The 21,537-nt window shown below is 38.5% G+C and overlaps 1 protein-coding gene across 1 annotated transcript; it reads right to left on the reverse strand.

Annotated features, from left to right (window-relative positions):
• Nucleotides 1–2,165: 2,165 nt before the first annotated feature.
• On the reverse strand, nucleotides 2,166–20,921 carry CTSO (cathepsin O). Its single transcript, XM_066279710.1, has 8 exons — nucleotides 20,755–20,921; nucleotides 16,083–16,191; nucleotides 14,929–15,068; nucleotides 12,584–12,751; nucleotides 11,081–11,202; nucleotides 7,648–7,811; nucleotides 6,960–7,052; nucleotides 2,166–4,548 (listed from the first exon to the last, which is right to left on the reverse strand). The coding sequence occupies exons 1-8, from the start codon at nucleotides 20,878–20,880 to the stop codon at nucleotides 4,514–4,516; spliced, it is 957 nt and encodes a 318-aa protein (XP_066135807.1). The 5' UTR covers nucleotides 20,881–20,921; the 3' UTR covers nucleotides 2,166–4,513.
• Nucleotides 20,922–21,537: the final 616 nt, after the last annotated feature.

Raw genomic sequence — 21,537 nt, forward strand, 5'->3', positions numbered from 1 at the left:
AAGGCACTCTTCTTTGCTCCAGTGCTTGTGGTCTGGGGGGTTCAGTCTACTTTAAAGCACAGTAGGATTGAGGGAGAATGAGAGTTCCCCTGGGTGAAGATTGTTCTCCAGAAGAAAAGGGAGGTCAACATACTAAACAATGACCCAGTTCATTTCTAATAACTAGTAGACTAAGAGTTTATATCAGACATGAGTTTTAGTCTTTTTCCAGTTTGCCTTAGATATTGGCAATACTTAGTTAAATTTTTGCCATGAGGTGAGTACAGAGTATTATCAAAGGAATCTAAAATGCACATTGACTTTGACCTAGAGCAGGGGTCCCCAAACTTTTTACACAGAAGGGCCAGTTCACTGTCCCTCAGACCATTGGAGGGCCAGACTATAAAAAAAAACTATGAACAAATCCCTATGCACACTGCACATATCTTATTTTAAAGTAAAAAAACAAAACGGGAACAAATACAATATTTAACATAAAAAACAAGTAAATTTAAACGAACAAACTGACCAGTATTTCAATGGGAACTATGAGCCTGCTTTTGGCTAATGAGATGGTCAATGTCCAGTTCCATATTTGTCACTGCTAGCAGTAGCAAGTAATATGACATGTTTCCGGAGCCTTGACGCATGCATCCCGCGTCACTGGAAGTAGTACTGTACGTGAGCGGTGCTGCGCTTTGCATCCTCTCACTGACCACCAATGAAAGAGGTGCCCCTTCCAGAAGTGTGGCGGGGCCAGATATATGGCCTTAGGACCACATGCGGCCCGCGGGCCGTAGTTTGGGGACCCCTGACCTAGATGATTATATATAGAAGTAGCAAGTTCTCTTTAAGAGACTATTCTTCAGTCTCAATTACATTTTTCTTTTTATAAAGATCATATATTGTCTAGTTTGTCTCTAAATTACATATAATTGCCTACATGGCTTGTGTGTGTGCATGTGTATGTGTGTGTATACACACGCGCAAGCACATTGGAACATACCTGATGGTGGTTAAGCTGGAAAAATAGAGACAGTAGCATAATGACTAAATCAGCAAATTCTGGCTCTGCTATTTATTAACTAACTACTTTGGTATAAACACCAGGTTAAACCCCAGTTTCCTATCTATTTATAATGGGGATAAAAATACTTAAAATCTTTGCTTTTATCATAAAGTATTATAAAATGTTAATAGATGTTCTGTCACCAATATGCCTTGAAATCTTGTAATAAATGCTATTTGTCGAGGTTTATTCCTTTAACAGACTAAACTAATTTGATTTAATTATTTTTTTATCTATTTCTTGGTGTTACAAAGCTATATATTAATAGTTGTATGGGTTTTTTTTCAAAGGAAAGGTGAGTAATTCTTAATGTAGATGTCAAAACAATTTGCAATGCCAGTTTCTACCATTGCCTCCACTCAAATTTGATTCAAGTGCTGACAATCACTTTAAATACTAACTCTTAAATGGGTCACAAAGTCACTGGAAGGTTGCCTAATATATTATTCACTTTGAGATTTTGTGAAATCACACGAAGGAGCATCTTGATGGTTTTCATTATGAAGCCTAATTATTATGTGAAGATTCCAATGCTTTGGAGCCTCGTTAGTGAACTTTGTGTAGGTGGTGATGGCCGCAGCACAACACGTGCCTATGCGGAATGGCAGAGACTGAGATGAGAAGGTAGAAAGGGGCTTCTCCGTTAGAGTTCATTTAAGAGTTGGCACGTCATCTTTTAGGCATCAGGGAGCCCCTCCTTTAAAACAGGGGAATAATATGATAACATTGTCTTTCTTTCTTTATTTATTTATTTTACAGAGAGAGAGAGAGAGGGATAGATAGGGACAGACAGACAGGAACTGAGAGAGATGAAAAGCATCAATCATTAGTTTTTCATTGCAACAGCTTAGTTGTTCATTGTTTGCTTTCTCATATGTGCATTGATCATGGAGCTACAGCAGACCAAGTAACCCCTTGCTCAAGCCAGCGACCTTGGGTCCAAGCTGGTGAGCTTTGCTCAAACCAGATGAGCCCACATTCAAGCTGGCGACCTCGGGGTCTCGAACCTGGGTCTTCCACATCCCAACCCCATGCTATATCCACTGCGCCACTGCCTAGTCAGGTGATAACACTGTCTTTAAAATGTAAATCTTGGAGCCACAGAATATATGAATTATAAAGGCATCCATCAGAATACCTGGAGGGTTTAGTAAAACAGTGTTTCACAAATCCTCAGGCATTTTCTGGTCTGGGGACTATACTTTGGGAACCACTGGATTAAGGAATATGGGTTTTATTGGGTAAACTGCTAAATAAAGTACTATATAACATGTATTATATTTCGAAAGGAACAGTAGATGTGGAGAGGAGGCAGGTGACTAGGAGATTGGTTACTAAGGTATATCTGACCTGATTAAATATCAAAGAAGACGTCCTTCAATTTTATTGATTGGGTGAGTATATAATGTTGATATTTTAATGCTGGTAACCAAAACAGAGATTCTAGGAAGTGCAGGAGGCTTTTCTATTTTCTTATTATTTTTTGAAACATTGACGTTAAGGTGTCTATGGAGAAAACAAAAAATTAAGTCTATCGATTTGGAACTGAGCAAACTCTTGTGTGAATGTAAAGCACATTAACACCATGTTCACAAAATGTAAAGCCATGTACTTCTGGACACAGTCTTTTTAAACCAAAGTCAAATAGAGGTTGTTTTATTATAAATATCATCAAAATTCAGAGCAGTTGAGTGAGAGGTATTAATCATTTTGTAATTTAAAAAAATTTTTAGCATTTAAAAAAGAGTATCAAAAACAGCATTTGTATTACATAGAAATCAGTAAATGAACACATAGGTTCTATTTTGACATACTTAGATAATTAGAACATTAATCTATTAGACTATCAATGTTTGTCTTCTTGGAACATTTCTAAACTGGAGTCAACACATATTTTTTTCATTTTGGTTCTGTTGGTATAAGAAAAAGAAATACAGTGTTTTGTTTGATTTTCTTTTTCTAATATAGGGGATGGATAAGCAAAGGCCAAAAGGGAAAAGTAGGATGTCCTCAATTTTTTTAGTGGTTGCTGCTCCATTTAGAATTTCATTGTTTAACATATTTTACATTAGAAAGCAACCATGAGTTTTAGAGAATACTTATACTGTATATGTAATATTTGATTAGACTTTCTTATATAACTCAATACCAGTAGTATAATCAAAAGATTAGCTCTTATACTCTGAGGTTCTTACATAGCCACAAATAATGACTTAGGCATGAGAGAGACCATGGGCATCAAGAACCAGGAACCAGGTGAAAGCCAAAGGGATGCACAAAGTAATAAGAATGGGAGTCTGGGAAACATAAGCAGAACACTGGGAAAATGGAGAACCTAAGAAACTCCCATTCTGGATAATACCCCAGACTAATGACATTAGACTTTAAGAAGGGTGTTGTCTATAAACCATGGGAAGAAGAGAAAGGTGAGAGCCTGATGTTGGTGGCTTAGATGCAGCAAAATAAGTCACTGTAATGAAAAGCATTGAGAATTCTTAGCCAGCGAAATGAAACCAACAGGAAAACTTGAGGAGTGTCATGTAAAAAGTATGAAAAAGAGAGTGGGAAAATGTGGGAAAATACATTCTTCTTCAATATAGGGAGAAGAAAGTAAGAAATGAGGTCTATCGGAATCCTATTGACAATAAAAATTTCCAAATAATAATTTGTCTCTCAGGCAATGCTACTTAAGTTTTTCTTATTATACAGTTGCCGTATAATCTGTTGTCATTTAATTTCAATCTCTTAAAAAGTGATTTTGTCCTTTGTTTCTTACTACATGATCTCTTTACAGTTCAAGGACTAAGTAAGCACTATTTGTTGAGGTAAAGCTATTGGTACTTCAAATCCTTATATAATCCCACCTCAGAGGACTAAGAGTATAATTGTGAGAGGTACACATAATTTTAGGTTGGTCATTCTTGTATATAGGGGTAAGGTGGTGATGATATCCTACAAAGGAAAAGAAATTCTTAACACCTCCTTAATCCTACCTGAAGTATGACATTAAGAATAAACAAATAAACACCAATCAAGCAAAAACATATAATAGCCTCTTGAAATTGAAGAGCCTCCCAAATTTCTCTTAATTTTACATTCACTTCAGAGTAGGAAATCATTTCCCAGGCCATGTATGCTGATGTTCTTCCCACTGGCTATGGTGGCCCATCTCACTATAAGAAGGGAACATTCTACAACTTAGTTTAAATACTACTAGGCCCTAGAACAGCGGTATACAATACATTTTTAAATAAAATATGTATTTTCCGATGGCTTTAGGCGACCCTGTGTTTTGGTCGTTCGACCCCCACCAGGGTCGCGACCCACAGGTTGAGAACCGCTGCCCTAGAACCTTTTGTGGGTGGTTGCTAAAACCTAAAAGTGAACCATGCTGGAATGAAGTACCATGTTACATTTCATTAGGAACCTTCATTTTTGTAGTTGTCTCTTGATCCAATCAATATATCATACAAATACAGCAGAAACAAAATCCGCAATACCTAAGAAAAAAGAAATGATCAGTACAAATCTATTTCCTCTTTGTATGCCTTGTAAATAGCAAATTAAAACAATTTTCATTTCAGTTCAAAAAAAGTATTTACCGAGAAAATAATTGAACAGTTATAGCTGTCAGTATAAACATGGCAACCTAAAAAGCGGATATCAGAAGAGTTGACTAATGTTTTTGTTTCAAAAACCTACAAAAAAACTCAAAATGATTTATTAACTGAATAGGTGAATGTATCTGAAATCTTTATCACACACACACACACACAATGTTGCTTATATATATTGCTTAGAGGCAATAAAATAATTTATAAAACTATTTTAAACAAAATTTGAAAATTCAAACTCTAAGATTTGAATTTTAGCAAAAATTCAATAAATCGCAAGTGTGTTATGCTTTCTTAGCACACAAGAACATAGATCCCAATATCAACAAACAGCCCATCTGAAGACTGAATTTCATTGTAATTTGCTATATTTTTGAAATTTCTTGGATCCATGGAATGCTAATTGTCTTATATCATTGTTCATAAGAGTAATGTGATCATCAAATACTTTCAGGAAGAATTTGGATCCCTTGGAGGGGATTACTAACTAGACATGCCCTTGGAGAACCAATTTGGGTAACAGGTAAAGTGAAGAAATTATTCCACCTCACCCTTAGTAGCTGGGGAGTGGGGAAAAGGTGGTGGAGCTGATACAGGGTCATAATTGAGGCAATTATGAACTGATGTCTAAATCCTGTTGCAATTCTCCTGCCAGAGCTTTGAAAACTGCCACCCCTCAGCCCAAACCCAGGCACCATCGTTAGAGATAAATTACATTCAGTAGCAAAGGTTCAATGAATGGTAGAAGTAATTTATCTGGAAATTCTAACTATGTAAAAGCCCCAAATGATGTTACAAAGTGGAGGCTTGATTTAGTTGCTAGTGCTCTGGCTTAAAGATTTCCATGATGTTTGCTCTCTTCAAAATGATTAATGAAAAATATTTTACAGGTGTGCTAGAACAAGCCATTTATTAATTCTTATGGATTCTACTTTATGGAACCATTAGACAATAGTCACAGATTGAATCAAAACAAACTTTCAAGCCTCTATAATTCTCTTTTATCAGACTCACAATCTAGAGTGTTCTACAATTGTTAAAAAAGTTGTACAGCCTGACCAGGTCGTGGCGCAGCGTATAGAGCGTTGGACTGGGACCTGGAGGACACAGGTTTGAAACCCCAAGGGTGCCGGCTTGAGTGCGGGCTCATCTGGTTTGAGCAAGGCTCATCAGCTCGAACCCAAGGTCACTGGCTTGAGCAAGGGGTTGCTTGGTCTGCTGTAGCCCCCCAGTCAAGGCACATATGAGAAAGCAATCAATGAACAACTGAAGTGCTGCAGCAAAGAATGGATGTTTCTCATCTCTCTCCCTTCCTGTCTGTTGGTGCTTATTTGTCACAAATAAATAAATAAATAAGTTGTACATATGTTTGAAATAATTATAATGAGAAACTAAAATATTGTTCTTCTATGCAATATAGTTTCATTCTAATTTGATTCAGAAGATGTGTTGATTTTCCACATCAAAAATGATAGCAGGAGGGCTCTGTTGTTAGAATATGGTCCCAAAGATTGCTGGTTCAATCCCTGGTCAGGGCACACACAAAATCAAATCTATGTTCCTGTCTCTTGTTCTCTCACTCTTCCTCTCTCACTAAAATCAATAAATAATAAATAAATAAAAAATGACAGAATATAGGTTTGATTGTAAGTTTAGAATACAGTTGAAGTACTTAACTAGCTATTTTAATATGGTTTGTGGTTAACTAAAAAAAAATTGTTATTCTATAAAACAGCACACTTGCTATTTGCTTAAGCTTCTCCACTCGTAGGTATAATACTAGAATTTTGCAAGCAAAAAGGGGTATATTAAATCAGAAACAATCCTAATGCTTTTATCATACATTTTCATATATCCTGATCCAGATAAAAGTGATTCTTTATAATTTTTGAGCAAGTATAATTAATACACAAATTAAGAGAAACTCATACAGTTATAAAAAAGTAAATTTGGAACTAGGAGATGATTTTAGAGAATTTCAGCCTCCTAAATTGAGTGTTTACCTGTATTTTGAAGTCATTGACGTTGGTAAATTATTACTATATTTTATAATGTTTTGCTTATTATATTTGTTCTTACTAGTCTTTCTTCTCTTTTAAAGTATAACTACATGCAATACTGTATTCATTAAAACACTATTTTATTTTTATCAATTAAAGAATGAAAAATTATTACTATAAAAGTGATGTGAGTACACTGAAAGCACACTATGGACTGGCAGGTTTATAATTTTAATGTATTGAAAATACCTTCCTTGACATTTAGCCTGGAGTTTTAAACATAAATTCATGACTCACCGCAAATATTACTGCCCATTTTGACATAGGCATAGCCATCCACGCCCCACGATCTTCCCCATGAGTTCCGCACAATCCAATATGGAGTACTTCCTACAAAACAAAACATGGTAACAAACCATAAAAAACCCATGTTTGTGTGAATGTATGTTTACTTAAAGTTTATTTCTTGATCAGTGTAGTAGATTTGAGGAAATGGCTTAAGTGTAACGGGACGCTATCTTAAGCTAGCTAAGTAAACTCGCGTACTTCGTGTCACACTTCAATTAATAGAAAGATGTTTGAGTTCATTTCACTTTAATATGGGGCCTGAATAAAATGAAAGCAAAGACATATTCCCAGGGAATTAGAATAAAGGGAAAATAATTAGGTAGGTAGGAAAAAGTGAAGGCATTTCTGTTTTCCCAAAAATTATCCTAAACACTCCAGTAGGAAAATATACCCTATTTAAATCAACTACTATTATCATTTTAACAAGTTATCCATCATGTTGATGGGTAGGAACATGATGGGGTCATTTATATCAAAAAGCTAAAATGATCCTAGGAGGATTTAGACATAACAAAATGAAATTTTAACTTTATATTTTTTAAAATTATTTCCCCAAATTTTAACTTTTTAAAGGATGGCAATCATTTGTCAATCTCTTAAACTGGAAAGCAATCAATGAAGTCTTATCAGAACTTACCTGTTTTATCAAACCCAGTGATGATAATGGCATGATTGGCTTCTCCACTAGAGCAATGATGCTGTATTATCCCTCCCAGATAATCTTGCCAGCTCATTGCATCAACTATCCCTACCAAAGGACCAAAAGTAAAAAGTGCTTTTGCCATTTCATCTTCTTGGTCACTACCAAAAGAGAAAATATTTGGTTAAGAAATTTATTTATTTAATTAATTATTATTATTATTTTTTTTCTGAAGTGAGAAGCAGAGAGGCAGAGAAACAGACTCCCGCATGTGCCTGACTGGGATCCAACTGCCATGTCTACTAAGGGGTGATGCTCTGCCCATCCAGGGCATTGCTTTGTTGCAACCGTAGCCATTCTAGCACATGAGACGGAAGCCATGGAGCCATTCTAAGCACCTGGGCCAACTTTGCTCCAATGGAGCCTTGGCTGCGGGAGGGAAGAGAGAGACAGAGAGAAAGGAGAGGTGGAAGGGTGGAGAAGCAAATGAGTGCTTCTCCTGTGTGCCCTGGCTGGAAATCAAACCTGGGACTTCCACACACTGGGCTGACATCCTATCACTGAGCAAACCGGCCAGGGCCAAGAAATTTAGTTTTTAAGGTAAAAATAATTTTATAAAAATGATTTCTTTAATCATTGTATGAATACAGCAAGTTCAGTTGCAATTACAGAAGGCCTAAGCAATGGAGGCAAAAAGAAGTCTGGGAGATCGACTGTCCAGGACTGCAGTGGGGCTACAGGATATCAGGAGCCCAGGCTCCTTTATGTTATTATGCTGCCATGTGAAATGTGCATTCCCAAGGTCAGTTAAAGGTCCAAGATGGCTGCAGGAGCTCCAGCCACTTAACACATATTTCAGACTGCAGGAAGTGGAAAGGAGAGGTGCTGTATTCCTGTTGAGAAGACTTCTCAGAAGTAACACACACATTCTGCATTTATCTGCATGCATCTCCTTGGTTAGAACTCAGTCATGTAGCTAAGTCTAGCTTCAAGGAAGATGGTGAATGGAGTTTTGCAACTGGCTGGCAAAGTATGCAGCTATAATATAGGGGTTCTTTTAAATAAGAAAGTGGGAAGACTGCATGTTTGGAGATACCTCTGCCCCACCATACGAGAATTGAGACTGATCCACTTATATTAGTGAATGTCAAACACAGACGTTATAAGAAAAGGTTACCCCCAAATGGCAAATATAATTATACAATACAAGAAAGTTATGATGCCAGAGGAACTAGTACAGAATTGTGAAGACTGCCAAAGACACGGTTATTGCTTTCACACTGGACAGCTGCTGATAAATCGTCTGTTACACAACATTCTGGCTTCATTGATCTCGGAAGTATGTGAGTAAACCATTATTTACATTTTTAAAGGTCAGCTTTGCAGGTGAAAGACACTGTAACCAAGCTACTGATCTGTCAGGCCATGGAGGTAACATCTGGTAGTTTACTGCTGCAGCAAGACACGAGTGGATTAGTGGCATGAGAGATGATGTAGCATATACTAAATATACTAAATAATTAAGAAAGCATGACCTTAGAAATAGAAGTAGGAAAGAAAGTATGCGCTTCAGAGTTGGACAGATAGAAGTTCTAATCCGGCTTTACTAACTGAGACCCTCTCCGAGGCTCAGGCCGCTCGGAGGGAAGCGCTGAGGGCTCAGTTCTAGGGGACTGGCCCAGAGCCTCGTTCTGGCCGGGGCTGTGGAAGAACTTCCCACATCCTCTGGCCCTGACCACCGGGCTTCCAACAAGGAGACCCTGCAACTCTTTACCTGAGGCTCTTCTCTCTCCAAGAGCCTGCTGATCAAGCCCACTGCCACTTCTACCTCAGGTGCATCCTCAAATCATGAATCGTGGGAGGTGATAAAATCTAAGTCGGGTGGGATAACTCTGAAGCAAGGTCTTTCTGCACAGTCTATCACAGTTCACTTAGCATTGTATTACCAGAGTTTAGTGTTCAGGGTAAACGTAGAAATTTTTAGGGACCACTTCCTTATTAATCAAAAGGTTGGATAAATCCTGTTTCAGGCCCTTATTAGTGTCAGTGACCTTATTAGCATTCTCTCTCTCTCCCCTCTCCACATCAGACTAATGTCTCTTAGTTTTTGTTTGTTTTTCCCCTTAACTTTATCTGTTAGCTACCCATGGCAAGGGACTTCCTGCATCTTTTTCTAGCGACATTTTGAAAATCTAGTTCCTTCTTGTACACACACTTCTCTTATACTCTAAAGGAACTGAGAGCTTACAGGGGTGCACTTCCTCATTTTAGAAAATGTGTTACCATTATCCTCAAAGGAGATGCTGACCACTGTACTCAGCGACCCTGAACATTTTATTATAGATTCAGGGTAGCCGGCACCCTGTGGAATTGAAGCTTTCTGGTATGCGGTTCCTACAGTCACCCTGGGAGGCCTTGTGGACCGGAGCTACGCTGACAATCTGACACCCCTCTGACACATTTATGCTTATTTAGACAGGTTCCATTTGGTTCAAGGGTCCAATTTCACCCTTGATTCCCTCAATATCCCATGGGTAGGCTCCATCTGGATGAAGAGATTCCTTTATATTCAGAACCAGTTAGCTTGAGGGCAGTCTGTCACTTCATCCAAATTTAATTTCTCTGTTCTCTGTTTCAAGATGTAAAACTCCCTTCATATTTAAAAGGATAAATAAACAAAGCCATGTTTTGTTGAGTCTTTATCTGTCCTTATCATCTTTGATCACCTATCAAATGGTCACAATGGCTCTCTCCTGGGCTTTGAGTTTTTCATATCATTTCAAAGCATTTTCTAATGATGATTTCCCCCTGAATGTGTCCAAAGTCAACTTATCCTTGAAGTTCTGACAAATCTCTTCCTTGGCCTATCTTTATCTATCTTTCACTCCCCCCGTGTTTACAAAGGGTGTGCTACGGAATCTATCTCCAGTAATACACTCCTCCTTTCTAATGTGGAAGTTTCAGTTTTCGATCTTCTTATAGTTGATGCCTTGAAAATGCATTAAGGAACATAGTGGATATTCAAAAATGCTTCGTAGTAAGTATGCTGCTTGATATTAGCTGGAGTGTCTATACAAGGCAATTTTCCATCGATTCAACAGGGAGATTAAAATACACTAAAGGTAATTATGATACTAAATTTGGTAAAAGAAAAGTGATAAATACAAATTTCACGCTTAGTTGGATTTAAATGTGTTAATTTAGGCTTGTTATTTCTATTATAATGACACACTGAAATCTAAGTAGATTGTATTTAAGGAACAACATCCATAGCACTGCATGGTGATTGAGAGCCTTTCTAGTAAAAAATAGGTTTGAAAACAACTATATACAAATATGCAGTGAAGGCGTCAATCAAGTTATTGATTCCAAAAAGTCAATAGATCATAATTTAAGAAATGGGAAGAAAAGCACAGAAGAAGACATTTACCTGAAGTCATGTGCCGAATAACCTTTGATTGAAAATCCAGAGTGTGAATCAGAAAAGTAATGGCACAGGCCACTCTGTGCTTTAAATGGGTATTCTGAATCTCTCACCAGTTTTACTTGCGTCTAAAAGAAAATAATCACCCAAAGTGTTCTCTGTCATGCAGTTGTTTCAAAAATCAAACAGAGGGTGTAAAGAGGAACAAATATAAAGTGACAAAAAATGATTTGACTTTGGGTGATGGTTATATAACATAATCAACAGTTCAAATGCTATAGAAATGTTTACCTGAAACCTATGTACTCTTATTGATCCATGTCCCTGTTAAGTTTAATTTTCTCAATAAAAAAAAAAAAAATCAAATAGAACTTGCTGCAATGTGTCAAAAATAAGATTCAGCTTGGCTATACCTTGAGCATGTGGGTCTTTTTTGGGAAATGACAGGATCTTAAATTCAATATTTAGGCATTTGTTATTGGAGACACCAATAACAATTGGAGGCATATCGAGTCATTGTCTTTCTTTCTCTTTTACTCTTCCTTCCTTGGGATGTCTGTCAGCCTAAGAATAGTCTAGTTATCTTTCTTCTGAGATTACTGTATTTCCCCATGTATAAAGCGCACAATGTTTGGAAAATTTGGGGTCTAAAAACTGGGTGCGCCTTATACAGTGGTTGTGGATTTTTTAGCTTGCATTTTCTGCTTTTTCACACTTGATGAGAAATTGTATGAATTTTATGATAAATAAAACTTGAATTCAATAACTTTATGTAATTTTTTTTTTCAAATTTCAGGCCCCCAAATTAAGGTGTGTTTTATACATGGGAGCATTATATATATGGGGAAATATGATATAATAAGGCAACCCATTTTCCTTCAGGGCTTTTGGTTCTATGGGATATTTGAATTTGGGCTTAACATTTTATAAAACGTACCAATACCCTCATTGGCTGGTTTCAACATCACTTGATGCTGGATATAGGACAATGTCAGGGAGTTATCTTAGGAACACTGAAGGACACTGGTATATAGAGGGTTAAGATATCTAACAGGGAGCAGAGGACTAAGATACAATTCTGGCTTAGCTACTGATTTGGGAATATAATCTCATATCTTTATCTATATCAAGTTACTAAATTAGCTGACCTTTAATGTCCCTTTTGACCTAATATTCAGAAATTATACAGAAATGCATCATCATATGCTCTCTTCTTTCTGGGTCACTATGTAACATGTAGCTGCAAAAAACAGGCATTTCCTTCTTAAGAAATATCCAGAAATAAACATACATAATTTTAAAGTAACTGATCTTAGAGAAGATTTTCCATCCTTGGATCTGGACAGCTGATGTGTCTAGAAGCAATTATTTTAAAATCTGATTGATTCAAGCATTAGTTACCTATAAAAACATTATTTAGCAAATGAGAGTAAATTGTCTGAATTTGGAACATGTATGAAATAAGCAAAAGAGGAAACAAACTGTTTAAAAGGCTGAGAAACAAGTTACCTTATTGAGCCAGTTCAGAGCGTTGAGAGTGAACCCTCCACTGCAGCCATTATTATTGTACGAACAGTCAATGACCTGCTGTACACTCAGGTCTTCCAAAGGCTTCCCTTTTATCGCATACGCTGATTCCACGGCACCTACCACACTGAAGGCCCAGCATCCTCCACACTGTTTAAAAATAGTTAAATCATGCTCAAACCAAGTTTACCAACATTTTTCAATATCACAAGTTCTCAAATCAAGTGAGCAGAATCTGGAGGCCTACAAAAATATAAAAGTCCATCCTCTTGATTTTCAAATTGAAAAAAAAAAAAAAAGACCAACCCACCAATATTCTCTTATTCTCTTTTCAGTGTCAAAATCCAATAATTAGTTACAGGTAAATTGGTATTGTCACTATTGTAAATTAGGGAATGCAAGATAAAAGTAAATTTAAGAAACTGAGACAACAGACAGCTGATATTTTAAATCACTATTCAGTTCATTGAACAGGTGGTTCCTAAGAAATGTACCAATTTCCACCCCGTGCACCAATCCTGCTGTTTCTTCACTGACACTATGATTCTGTGTCGTTCGCTATCTCTTCCCCCAAGGAAGGTGATCAGGTGAGGCTGGGTGAGGATGTATGTCATATATGTTGTACTCATCATCAGACGGACACAGGAGATGAATGAATTACTGTTTAGACTATGAAGATGCACGTGGAATGTCCTAATGATAGAAACCCATACTAGTCATTCCTTTTTCAAATGTTGGCTGGCAAACTTCCCGATTCTAGATATGCTAACTTGCTTTATTGGACACATTATAATAAAAGAATAAAAGGATTGGTCCTGAAAGAAATGGAAGAGATGGAGCAAGTGGAATCAAGGATCAGGCACAGGAAAGACAGATCCACGGAAAAGGCAGTGATGAGAGTGGGCTTGGAATTGGGTGGAACTGACATAATCATAGGGTCATGTGCTGCAGAGTGAGGCAAAGAAAGAAAGAACAGTTGGTTGTCTTTGTAGAGTGAAGTTTTCAGCAACTTTATAGCTTTAAATGAGCTTATGTATGTTTAGATCTCCAGTGTCTGCAACACAGTCAAATATTCACTAAGGCACTAGACTGTGGAATCTTCACACACTGAGAAATGTGAATACAGGTTGCTGACTCCACACCTATAGTTAGCTTTAGATTACCTACGTTTGGCTTCTCCAAAATATGTCTCTAGTGTACTCCTTTAATTAAAGAGTCCTAATTAAAAGTTTCCTTTTTAATACAATGTAGAAACTCCTGGGAGGATTGGATTTCAGACTATTTTGTACTTGATTATGAATCTAATAACAAAGCAAATGATTTGGTGGTAAGATCCAATTTACAACAATAAATACAGAATCTGAGAAATAAAAGGGATCACCCTAAATAAATGGTGACTGAGAACTTTCTGGGACCAGTAGATGCGCTGTATAGTCAGACAGGTACTAGCTTTAATGGAGTGATCACTTCATAAGTTATATAAATGTCTGAAAGTAATATCATATTGTATGTCAACTGTAATTGAAAAAGAGGGGGGGGGGAGAGGTTGAATGACCTGTTAAGGTTTGCACTGCAGATAAATTGCCACCAAAGGCACATGCTTAGGGGACTGACTTTCCTTGGTCAGCTGACATTCCCTATGCTGTAACTTTTATTACCTTCTATCTTTTTTTTTAAGTGTGTCACTAAGTGTGACACATTTTTTAACATTGCGCTCTAACCTCATTTCTTCCATAACCCCTTTCACTTTTACTGCATTTTGAATAGGTGGTGATTTTAGGGTGTATGCATATGTCACCTAATAGCAAAACGGCCTACATTTCTAAGGGTCACAATAGTAAGTATATGATCCTTTAGGGGGTAGAGTTTTCTTTTAGAGCTCAAGGGATGAGGCCTGGGAACCCAAGAGACCAGGGTCCACTGACAGTAAGTATTTCTGGAATCAGGTTACTTTTTCATTATCACTTCCTTTTCAGTAGTCAAGTTTACCTTTTCTGGTCTTCCAACTGCTATTCTACCGAAGTTTTGGTAACTGGCACAGCTACCGGGAAGCAGCCCTGAACCACTGTGCTGGTGACAATGCTGCTAAGTGAGAGAACACACCAAGGAAGATGGACCTCAGAATCAAAGTCATGCTTAGACACCTGCCTCGCATTCCACCAGCGTCTCATCTTCCTGCCATTTTTTGAATGACTGAGGTGAGATTTTTACCTAGAGAAATGATGGGTTCCATTACATGTCACCTCAAAGGTGACTTCTCATAAGATGATTAAAAACAAAACAAACTAAACAAACAAACAACAAAAAAAAAAACCCCTAAAACTTACCATCTGCTGGTTTCTCACTTGTGTTACAACATGCTTGTCTCTCCAGTCAAATCTTAATGGCAAAGACAGGTTGTAGAGGGGCGCTGGCACTTCTGCTGAGTATCTGGGAAATTCAGAAGTTTTGCTTCTTAAATAAATAGCTGAGTAGAAACATGAAATGAAAAGACAACAATATTATTTTATAGGGAGGGCCTCTTGGGGTTCTTTCTGGAGGGAACATTCCAAACAGAAACCGTAGCTTTCTAGAAAAGCCTGCCATTTGTGATTTTTCTATGTGCTTTTTCATAACATGAAATGCAGTCAACTGAAAGCTCTAAAAGATAATTATTCCTACAATAGGGCTGGAGCTGCCACATAAAATGACCTGTTTGAAAGAACCAGGTCAGCCCTGGACGGTTGGCTCAGTGGTAGAGTGTCGGCCTGGAGTGCAGAGGTCCCGGGTTCGATTCCCGGCCAGGGCACACAGGAGAAGCACCCATCTGCTTCTCCACCCCTCCCCCTCTCCTTCCTCTCTGTCTCTCTCTTCCCCTCCCACAGCCAAGGCTCCATTGGAGCAAAGATGGCCCGGGCGCTGGGAATGGCTCCTTGGCCTCTGCCCCAGGTGCTAGAGTGGCTCTGGTCGCAACAGAGCGATGCCTCGGAGGGGCAGAGCATCGCCCCCTCGTGGGCAGAGCGTCGCCCCTGGTGGGCGTGCCGGGTGGATCCCGGTCAGGTGCATGCGGGAGTCTGTCTGACTGTCTCTCCCTGTTTCCAGCTTCAGAAAAAATACAAAAAAAAGAAAAAAAAAAGAAAAAAAGAATCAGGTCAATAAAAAAATGAGTAAATTGGAATCATTTGTCTTATCATAACCCATGGAACCATGGGTGACTTGAAGGGAAACAGTACTAAAAATTGCAGAAGAATGAGTCATTCATTGTCCCTTACAGTCACATGGAAATGACTATATGTATAACATTTAGTTGTTAAGCAATAATTAGAAGAGTGGCCATTAATTTACTTTTCTGTCAGCACCTGATACATGCTCGATATTTAGTATTTAATAAATGTTGACTGTTACTCAAGTTTTTAGATTCAGAATTAAACAATTCCTCAAAAATTAAGGAAACAAGTTAAAATCAGGAAACTAATCAATTAATAGCACCACTATACCATACCTTTAAACTCTTTAGGGAACAAATATGAAAACTGGTTTATTCCATAGACGGCAGTGGAATTTCCACTAGGAAATAAAGAATTCAAGTACCGATGTCTATTAAGACTTTCCTAAAAGAAATAAAAAGATAATTCAGTGTTTTTCAGCTGCTGATCCATGGTCCAGCCCCCAGAAATTTCATGTTGGTGCAAGAAAGAGTTAACCACCCTGATATTGTATGAAGATTATAGACCCATTGATATTAGTTGAATTGGCTTATGCTCAGGGTGATTTCTGCCTTAGTGGTTCCCAAAATAATTCTTCTATTTTCACCAGTCCCCAAATGTGAAAAGGTTGAAAACCATTGATCATATATATCACCTATGTTAATTTTCCAGAGCAATTTGTGAGAAATCAACTTCAAGACACTTTTCAGGTATAAATGTCAAAGTCTAATTTATTTCTGGCATATCACAATCAAAGGTTGTATAAGATAATGAAATCATATTTATACATGTTTTGTATTAGAACTACTACCTGACTGGGAAAAGTATGTTTTACCCATTCGTAATTTGTCTTCACTAAGCAAATTGAGAACACTACATATATGTTGATTTAACATAGTGGAAAAAATAAAATAAATGGCAAATAAGCCCTAGATACTAGTGGAAATTGTCCCCAATAGATACCCATGTGATTAAACAATTATGACTTTAGAAAGTATGTCTTCTTCTTCTTTTTAATGTTTATTGACTTGAGAGAGAGAGAGAAAAGGAGAGTGAGAGAGACAGGAACATTGATTAGTTCTTTTAATATTTATTTATTGACTTTAGAGAGAAAGGGAGAGTGAGAGAGAGACAGGAACATGGATTAGTGCCCTGACCAGGGATTGAACTGGAAACCTTTGCACTTCGGGATGATGCTCCAATCAAGCAAGCTATAGGGCCAGGGCAAAAGTGTGTCTTCTTGATCTCTGTATTTCCCAGAACTAAGCAATGAAGCATGAGAACGGGAATGAGTAAATAATAAATAAATAAATCTGATTCTATATATTTGAACTTTATAGAATCTCTATCTCATTTAGGGCATAAGGCTTTGTTAGAGATGGAATCCTGAAAATGGTCCAGGAAGAGAGGTCAATTTGTCTCTCTGGAGGACAAATACGACCATTATTTACAGATTCCTCGGCTTTTGTGATCATTTATTTTAGGCTTGTCTTTTATGTGAATATGCCTCAATTTCTTCATACTGCCAACTGGATAGCATAAATAACATATTCAAGGGACCACCATTTGGTACATTTCCAATTCTATCTCTTCTATATTGGATAATGTACTTATCTGGTTATTGTGTTTCTTAAACCTATAAGCAAAATGAGATCAAGGCCTACCTGTCACTCATCACTGTGTTCTCTACACCAATCATATGCCTGGCACACAACAGATGCTTAATTAATATCTGCTGTTGAATAAACATATAAAGGATGTTCTATATATGTCATGCTCTTACTAGTTTTAAGCTGTTTATTTTTAAGCACATTATCACCGGGAATTTTCATAATCTTATTTCTTCCTTATTGAACATGCCTGGAAAGATTGTTAATAAAATAATAAAGTTACTGAGTTTATTATTTATAGGTATTTAAAATAATAATCCTGATGGCCCTGGCTGAGTAGCTCAGTTGGTTAGAGTATCATCTGAATATGCCAAGGTCGCATGGTCAATCCTGGTCAGGACACGAACAAGAATCAACCAATGAATGTGTAAATAAGTGGAATAACAAATCAATGTTTCTCTCTCTGCCTCTCTCCCTTCCTCTCTCAAAAAATCAATCAATTAAAAAATACCACTTTAAAAAAGTAAAAAAAAAATCCTGATGAATCAGTTTTGAATATAATTTGGAGAGGAAAGTTATAAATATAAAGAGAGAATTGAAATACAAAGCAAGTATCTATACAGCAAGTAACAAATATAAACCAGAGACAGCAACACCAAGTAATTCAGAAATTCGTTTACCCTGTAAGTCTTGATTGGCCATCTCTATGGGCTGAAGTAACCAGGGAAGGCCTTGAGAACGTAGGACACTGAGAATGCACAGAGCAGGGGGCAGCCCCGAGAACGAGCCTCAAAGACTTCCACCCACAGGAAGCTTAATTCCTGCACGCTCAATTACCAGGATGAGACCAAGAGAGAACATGCTTCCCACAGGCTGCACCTAGCCAAGGACAGAGCAGGAAGACTGGCCAACCTGGGGGAAGCAGGGCACTGCCCTGAAAGCTGGTTTTTGATTAATGAGTAAGGGTATATGGCCTTACTCATACAAGGGTATGGCCTCTCCTACCCTTGACAGCCATCTAGGGAATCTAGGGTACTACCCCAACCTTCCTTTTCTTTCTCCTTCACTTAGAGTAAGAGCTTCATTGAAGCTGATAGCTCTCCCTGACCCTCTACCCATTTGTTCTCACAGTCATTGATCCTGTGATAAGGAAAAAAAGAAGAAAGAGAAGCCACAGATTATTACAGTAAAATAGTAGTATCAGTATATCAAATAATGTTTATTTATTTGCTATAATGGTAAAATACATACCAAGTCCAGCCAACATTCAAATTTTAGAAAGCCTTGTATTCCATTTCTGGATTAAAAGGTGACTTTTCTGGTCTACTTCGATTCTTGCCATTAAAGTAGATTTCATAGAGGCATAGCAAACTGAGAGTCCATATTAAGCTCGGACTACTGATCATAGTCACAACTGGTCACAGAATCAAGATAAGGAAGGATCAACTAGCATATGCTCTTAACAAGAAACGGACAAGGTCACAATGATCAACAGTACAGTAAACATTCCTAGAGCTACATGAAACATTAAAATGAAGGACTTGAACCTTAATTTCATTTATGAAAGAAAAGAAGTAAAGTTTTTACCATTGCTAAGTTCAGGACTTGCTTAAACAGCAATGTCTTGCATAGGTAACAAGAAATCATAGGAGGAGGACGCTGAAAGCTCAGTTCTTCTGTGCTTTTAATTTAGTTCACAATGGGTTGCCAGATGGGAGGGGATCAGGGAGCTGGGTGAAAAGATGAAGGGATGAACCGGGGATGGAACCTGCGACTTTGGCAAGCCAGGACTATGCTCCACCCAGTGAACAGCTCGGCCAGGGCCTCAAATGAACGTTTAAGGTAGTACACGGGTGTAAGGAGCCCCAGTTCAGGAATATCAATATGCAGCTACAAAACAATCTCGAGGACGTAAAGTACAGCATAGATAATATAGTCAATAATATTGTAATAATAACCATATATGGTGTCAGGTGAATGTAAGACTTACGGGATCACTTTGTAAGTTATATAAATGTCTAACCACTACGCTATATACCTGAGACTAATACAATATTGAATTTCAATAGTAACTGAAAAAAATTTTAAAAATAGTTTAAAAAATATGTAAAGTGTTGAGGAATACACAGAAACATTAACAGTTTTGAAAGGTGCAAATGTTTGAAAAACAGATGGATCACATACTTGAAAAACAAGAGCTGATGAATCAAAACAACCTTTAAACAGATTTGGTGAAAAATAATCACCTTTATATATTTTTTTTGTTTTCTTTCGTTTTAACTGAATATGTTTAATTGAATAAGACACACTAGATTCCTGTCAGGAAGGGAATCAAGGGCCAAGAACTTGAGGAAATTATCCTGTGATTATAAAACTAAGAAAAACATGTTTGACATTAGTAAATATTTTGTCCTAAAGCTCTCTAACCAACCTTATTTATATTCAGCTGTCTGTTCCAGAGTGGTAGTTTTGGGGCAAAATCTAAACATAATTATGAAGCCTTCAACACGACGTGAAAATGATCAAGACCACCTGAAAAATAAATGAAATGCTTTCCCTTTTTCTAAATCAGTTTCCACCACGTCAAGTGAACTTTAAAAAAATTTTCTCCATTGATTTGAGACAGAGAGACAGAGCGACAGAGAGCGAGAGAGACAGAGCATCAGCTCGTTGTTCCACTGTAGTTTTGTTCTCGCTGTTTGCTTTTCAGATGGGCCTGAACCGGGGATGGAACCCGCGACCTTGGCAAGCCAGGACTATGCTCCACCCAGTGAACAGCTCGGCCAGGGCCTCAAGTGAACGTTTAAGGTAGTACACGGGTGTAAGGAGCCCCAGTTCAGGAATATCATAAATGAACAAGATTCTCCCAGCTTGCTCCATGCGGGCTCTTTCTAAAATTCTGGTTCCCGAAGGAGGTTAGCAGCGCCCCTCTCCGGAAGAAAAACCGCAGGTTTCTTCGGCTTGTTTCTGATTCCTGTAACTGTGAAATGGGTCTGCTTTGGAAGTAGTTGAGAATCGCCAACGGTTTCAGCTAAAAGGGGGAGCTTCTTCTAATCCAGAGCACTTTGGACACACCCATTGGTTATTTTGGGGCGCATCACGTAAATCCACAGCGGCGCAAAACTTTCAGGGTAAATCAAATCTTTGGCTTACAAAGGCATGGGAGAGAGCAAGATCCAGGCACGTGGGGGACTCAGGGAGGAGGGCGGAGTGTAAGCACAGCTCAGAAATCCCAGGGCGCGCAGACCTGCGGACAAGCGGACCCCAGGAGTCGCAGCGCTCAGGGGCCCCTCTGCCCCAGCTCGCACTCGGGACAGGAAGGGCGAGAAGGAAACAAATAGGGCGGCGAGTTCGGTACCCGGAAGGCGGCTTGTTGCTCGCGGCTCCGCGGTCCAGTCGGGGTGAAGGCGGTACCGGGACCGGTTCCGCGGCCAGCGCCGCAGCACCAGCAGCAGCAAAGCAGCCAGAGCGTCCGCAGCTCCATTCCCGCGCCCGCGGAGGCCCGCTGACGCCACCCGCGCGGGTTTCCTTTCGATTCCGCGGCTCCTCCTCCTCCCGGATTTGGAGGGCGGGAGCAGCGGAGCCGGGTGTACGGTCGGTGGGCTTACGGGCCCTTAGTCCCCGTTGCTCTGTGCCCGGGGAGCCGCTCAGCTGCAAACTGTCGAGGTTCTCCCTGCCTTTGAGGGGAAAGAAGCACCAAGCACATGACCACGTTCATTTCGGCTTCATCTCCATCTATTCGAGAAAATCCTGGGAGTCCTTCTTTTATAAAGGGACAAGAACATACAACCTATTGGGTGACCTGCAATCCTTTATCTGTCTTCCTTTTATCTCAAGTGGAAAGATTTAGGCAGTAGTTGAATTTAACTTGACCTTAATCCAGTTGTTGCTTTCTGTGATGGCCTCTCACGTTCAGAAACTAACTCTGAAATAACGTTTGTGAATTTAAACGGAGAGGTTCGTTCAGCAGATGTTTTGCAATACGTCACCAAAAAATGTATGTTGTGGAAATAGCCCACAATTTCTTGATTTATTATATTATGGCCATTTCGAAGCTCTTGAAGTCTGTTTCTCCTGGTGCTCAGGAAGATAGAGATAGCACCCAAGTGTCAATTCTAATTGAAATAAGTTCATTGCAGTG

Source organism: Saccopteryx bilineata, chromosome 1, assembly GCF_036850765.1.
Source record: "Saccopteryx bilineata isolate mSacBil1 chromosome 1, mSacBil1_pri_phased_curated, whole genome shotgun sequence".
In the NCBI taxonomy this organism is placed as follows: Eukaryota; Metazoa; Chordata; class Mammalia; order Chiroptera; family Emballonuridae; genus Saccopteryx; species Saccopteryx bilineata.

Excerpts from the sequence above, each read along its gene's own strand:
- CTSO (XM_066279710.1), bottom strand. The coding sequence starts at position 20,880 with ATGGAGCTGCGGACGCTCTGGCTGCTTTGCTGCTGCTGGTGCTGCGGC. Across the intron at positions 7,812-11,080 it reads TATTCGGCACATGACTTCAG|TGACCAAGAAGATGAAATGG; the intron begins GTAAATGTCTTC and ends CTCTTTTGGTAG. Across the intron at positions 7,053-7,647 it reads CACTGGGTTTGATAAAACAG|GAAGTACTCCATATTGGATT; the intron begins GTAAGTTCTGAT and ends TTTGTTTTGTAG.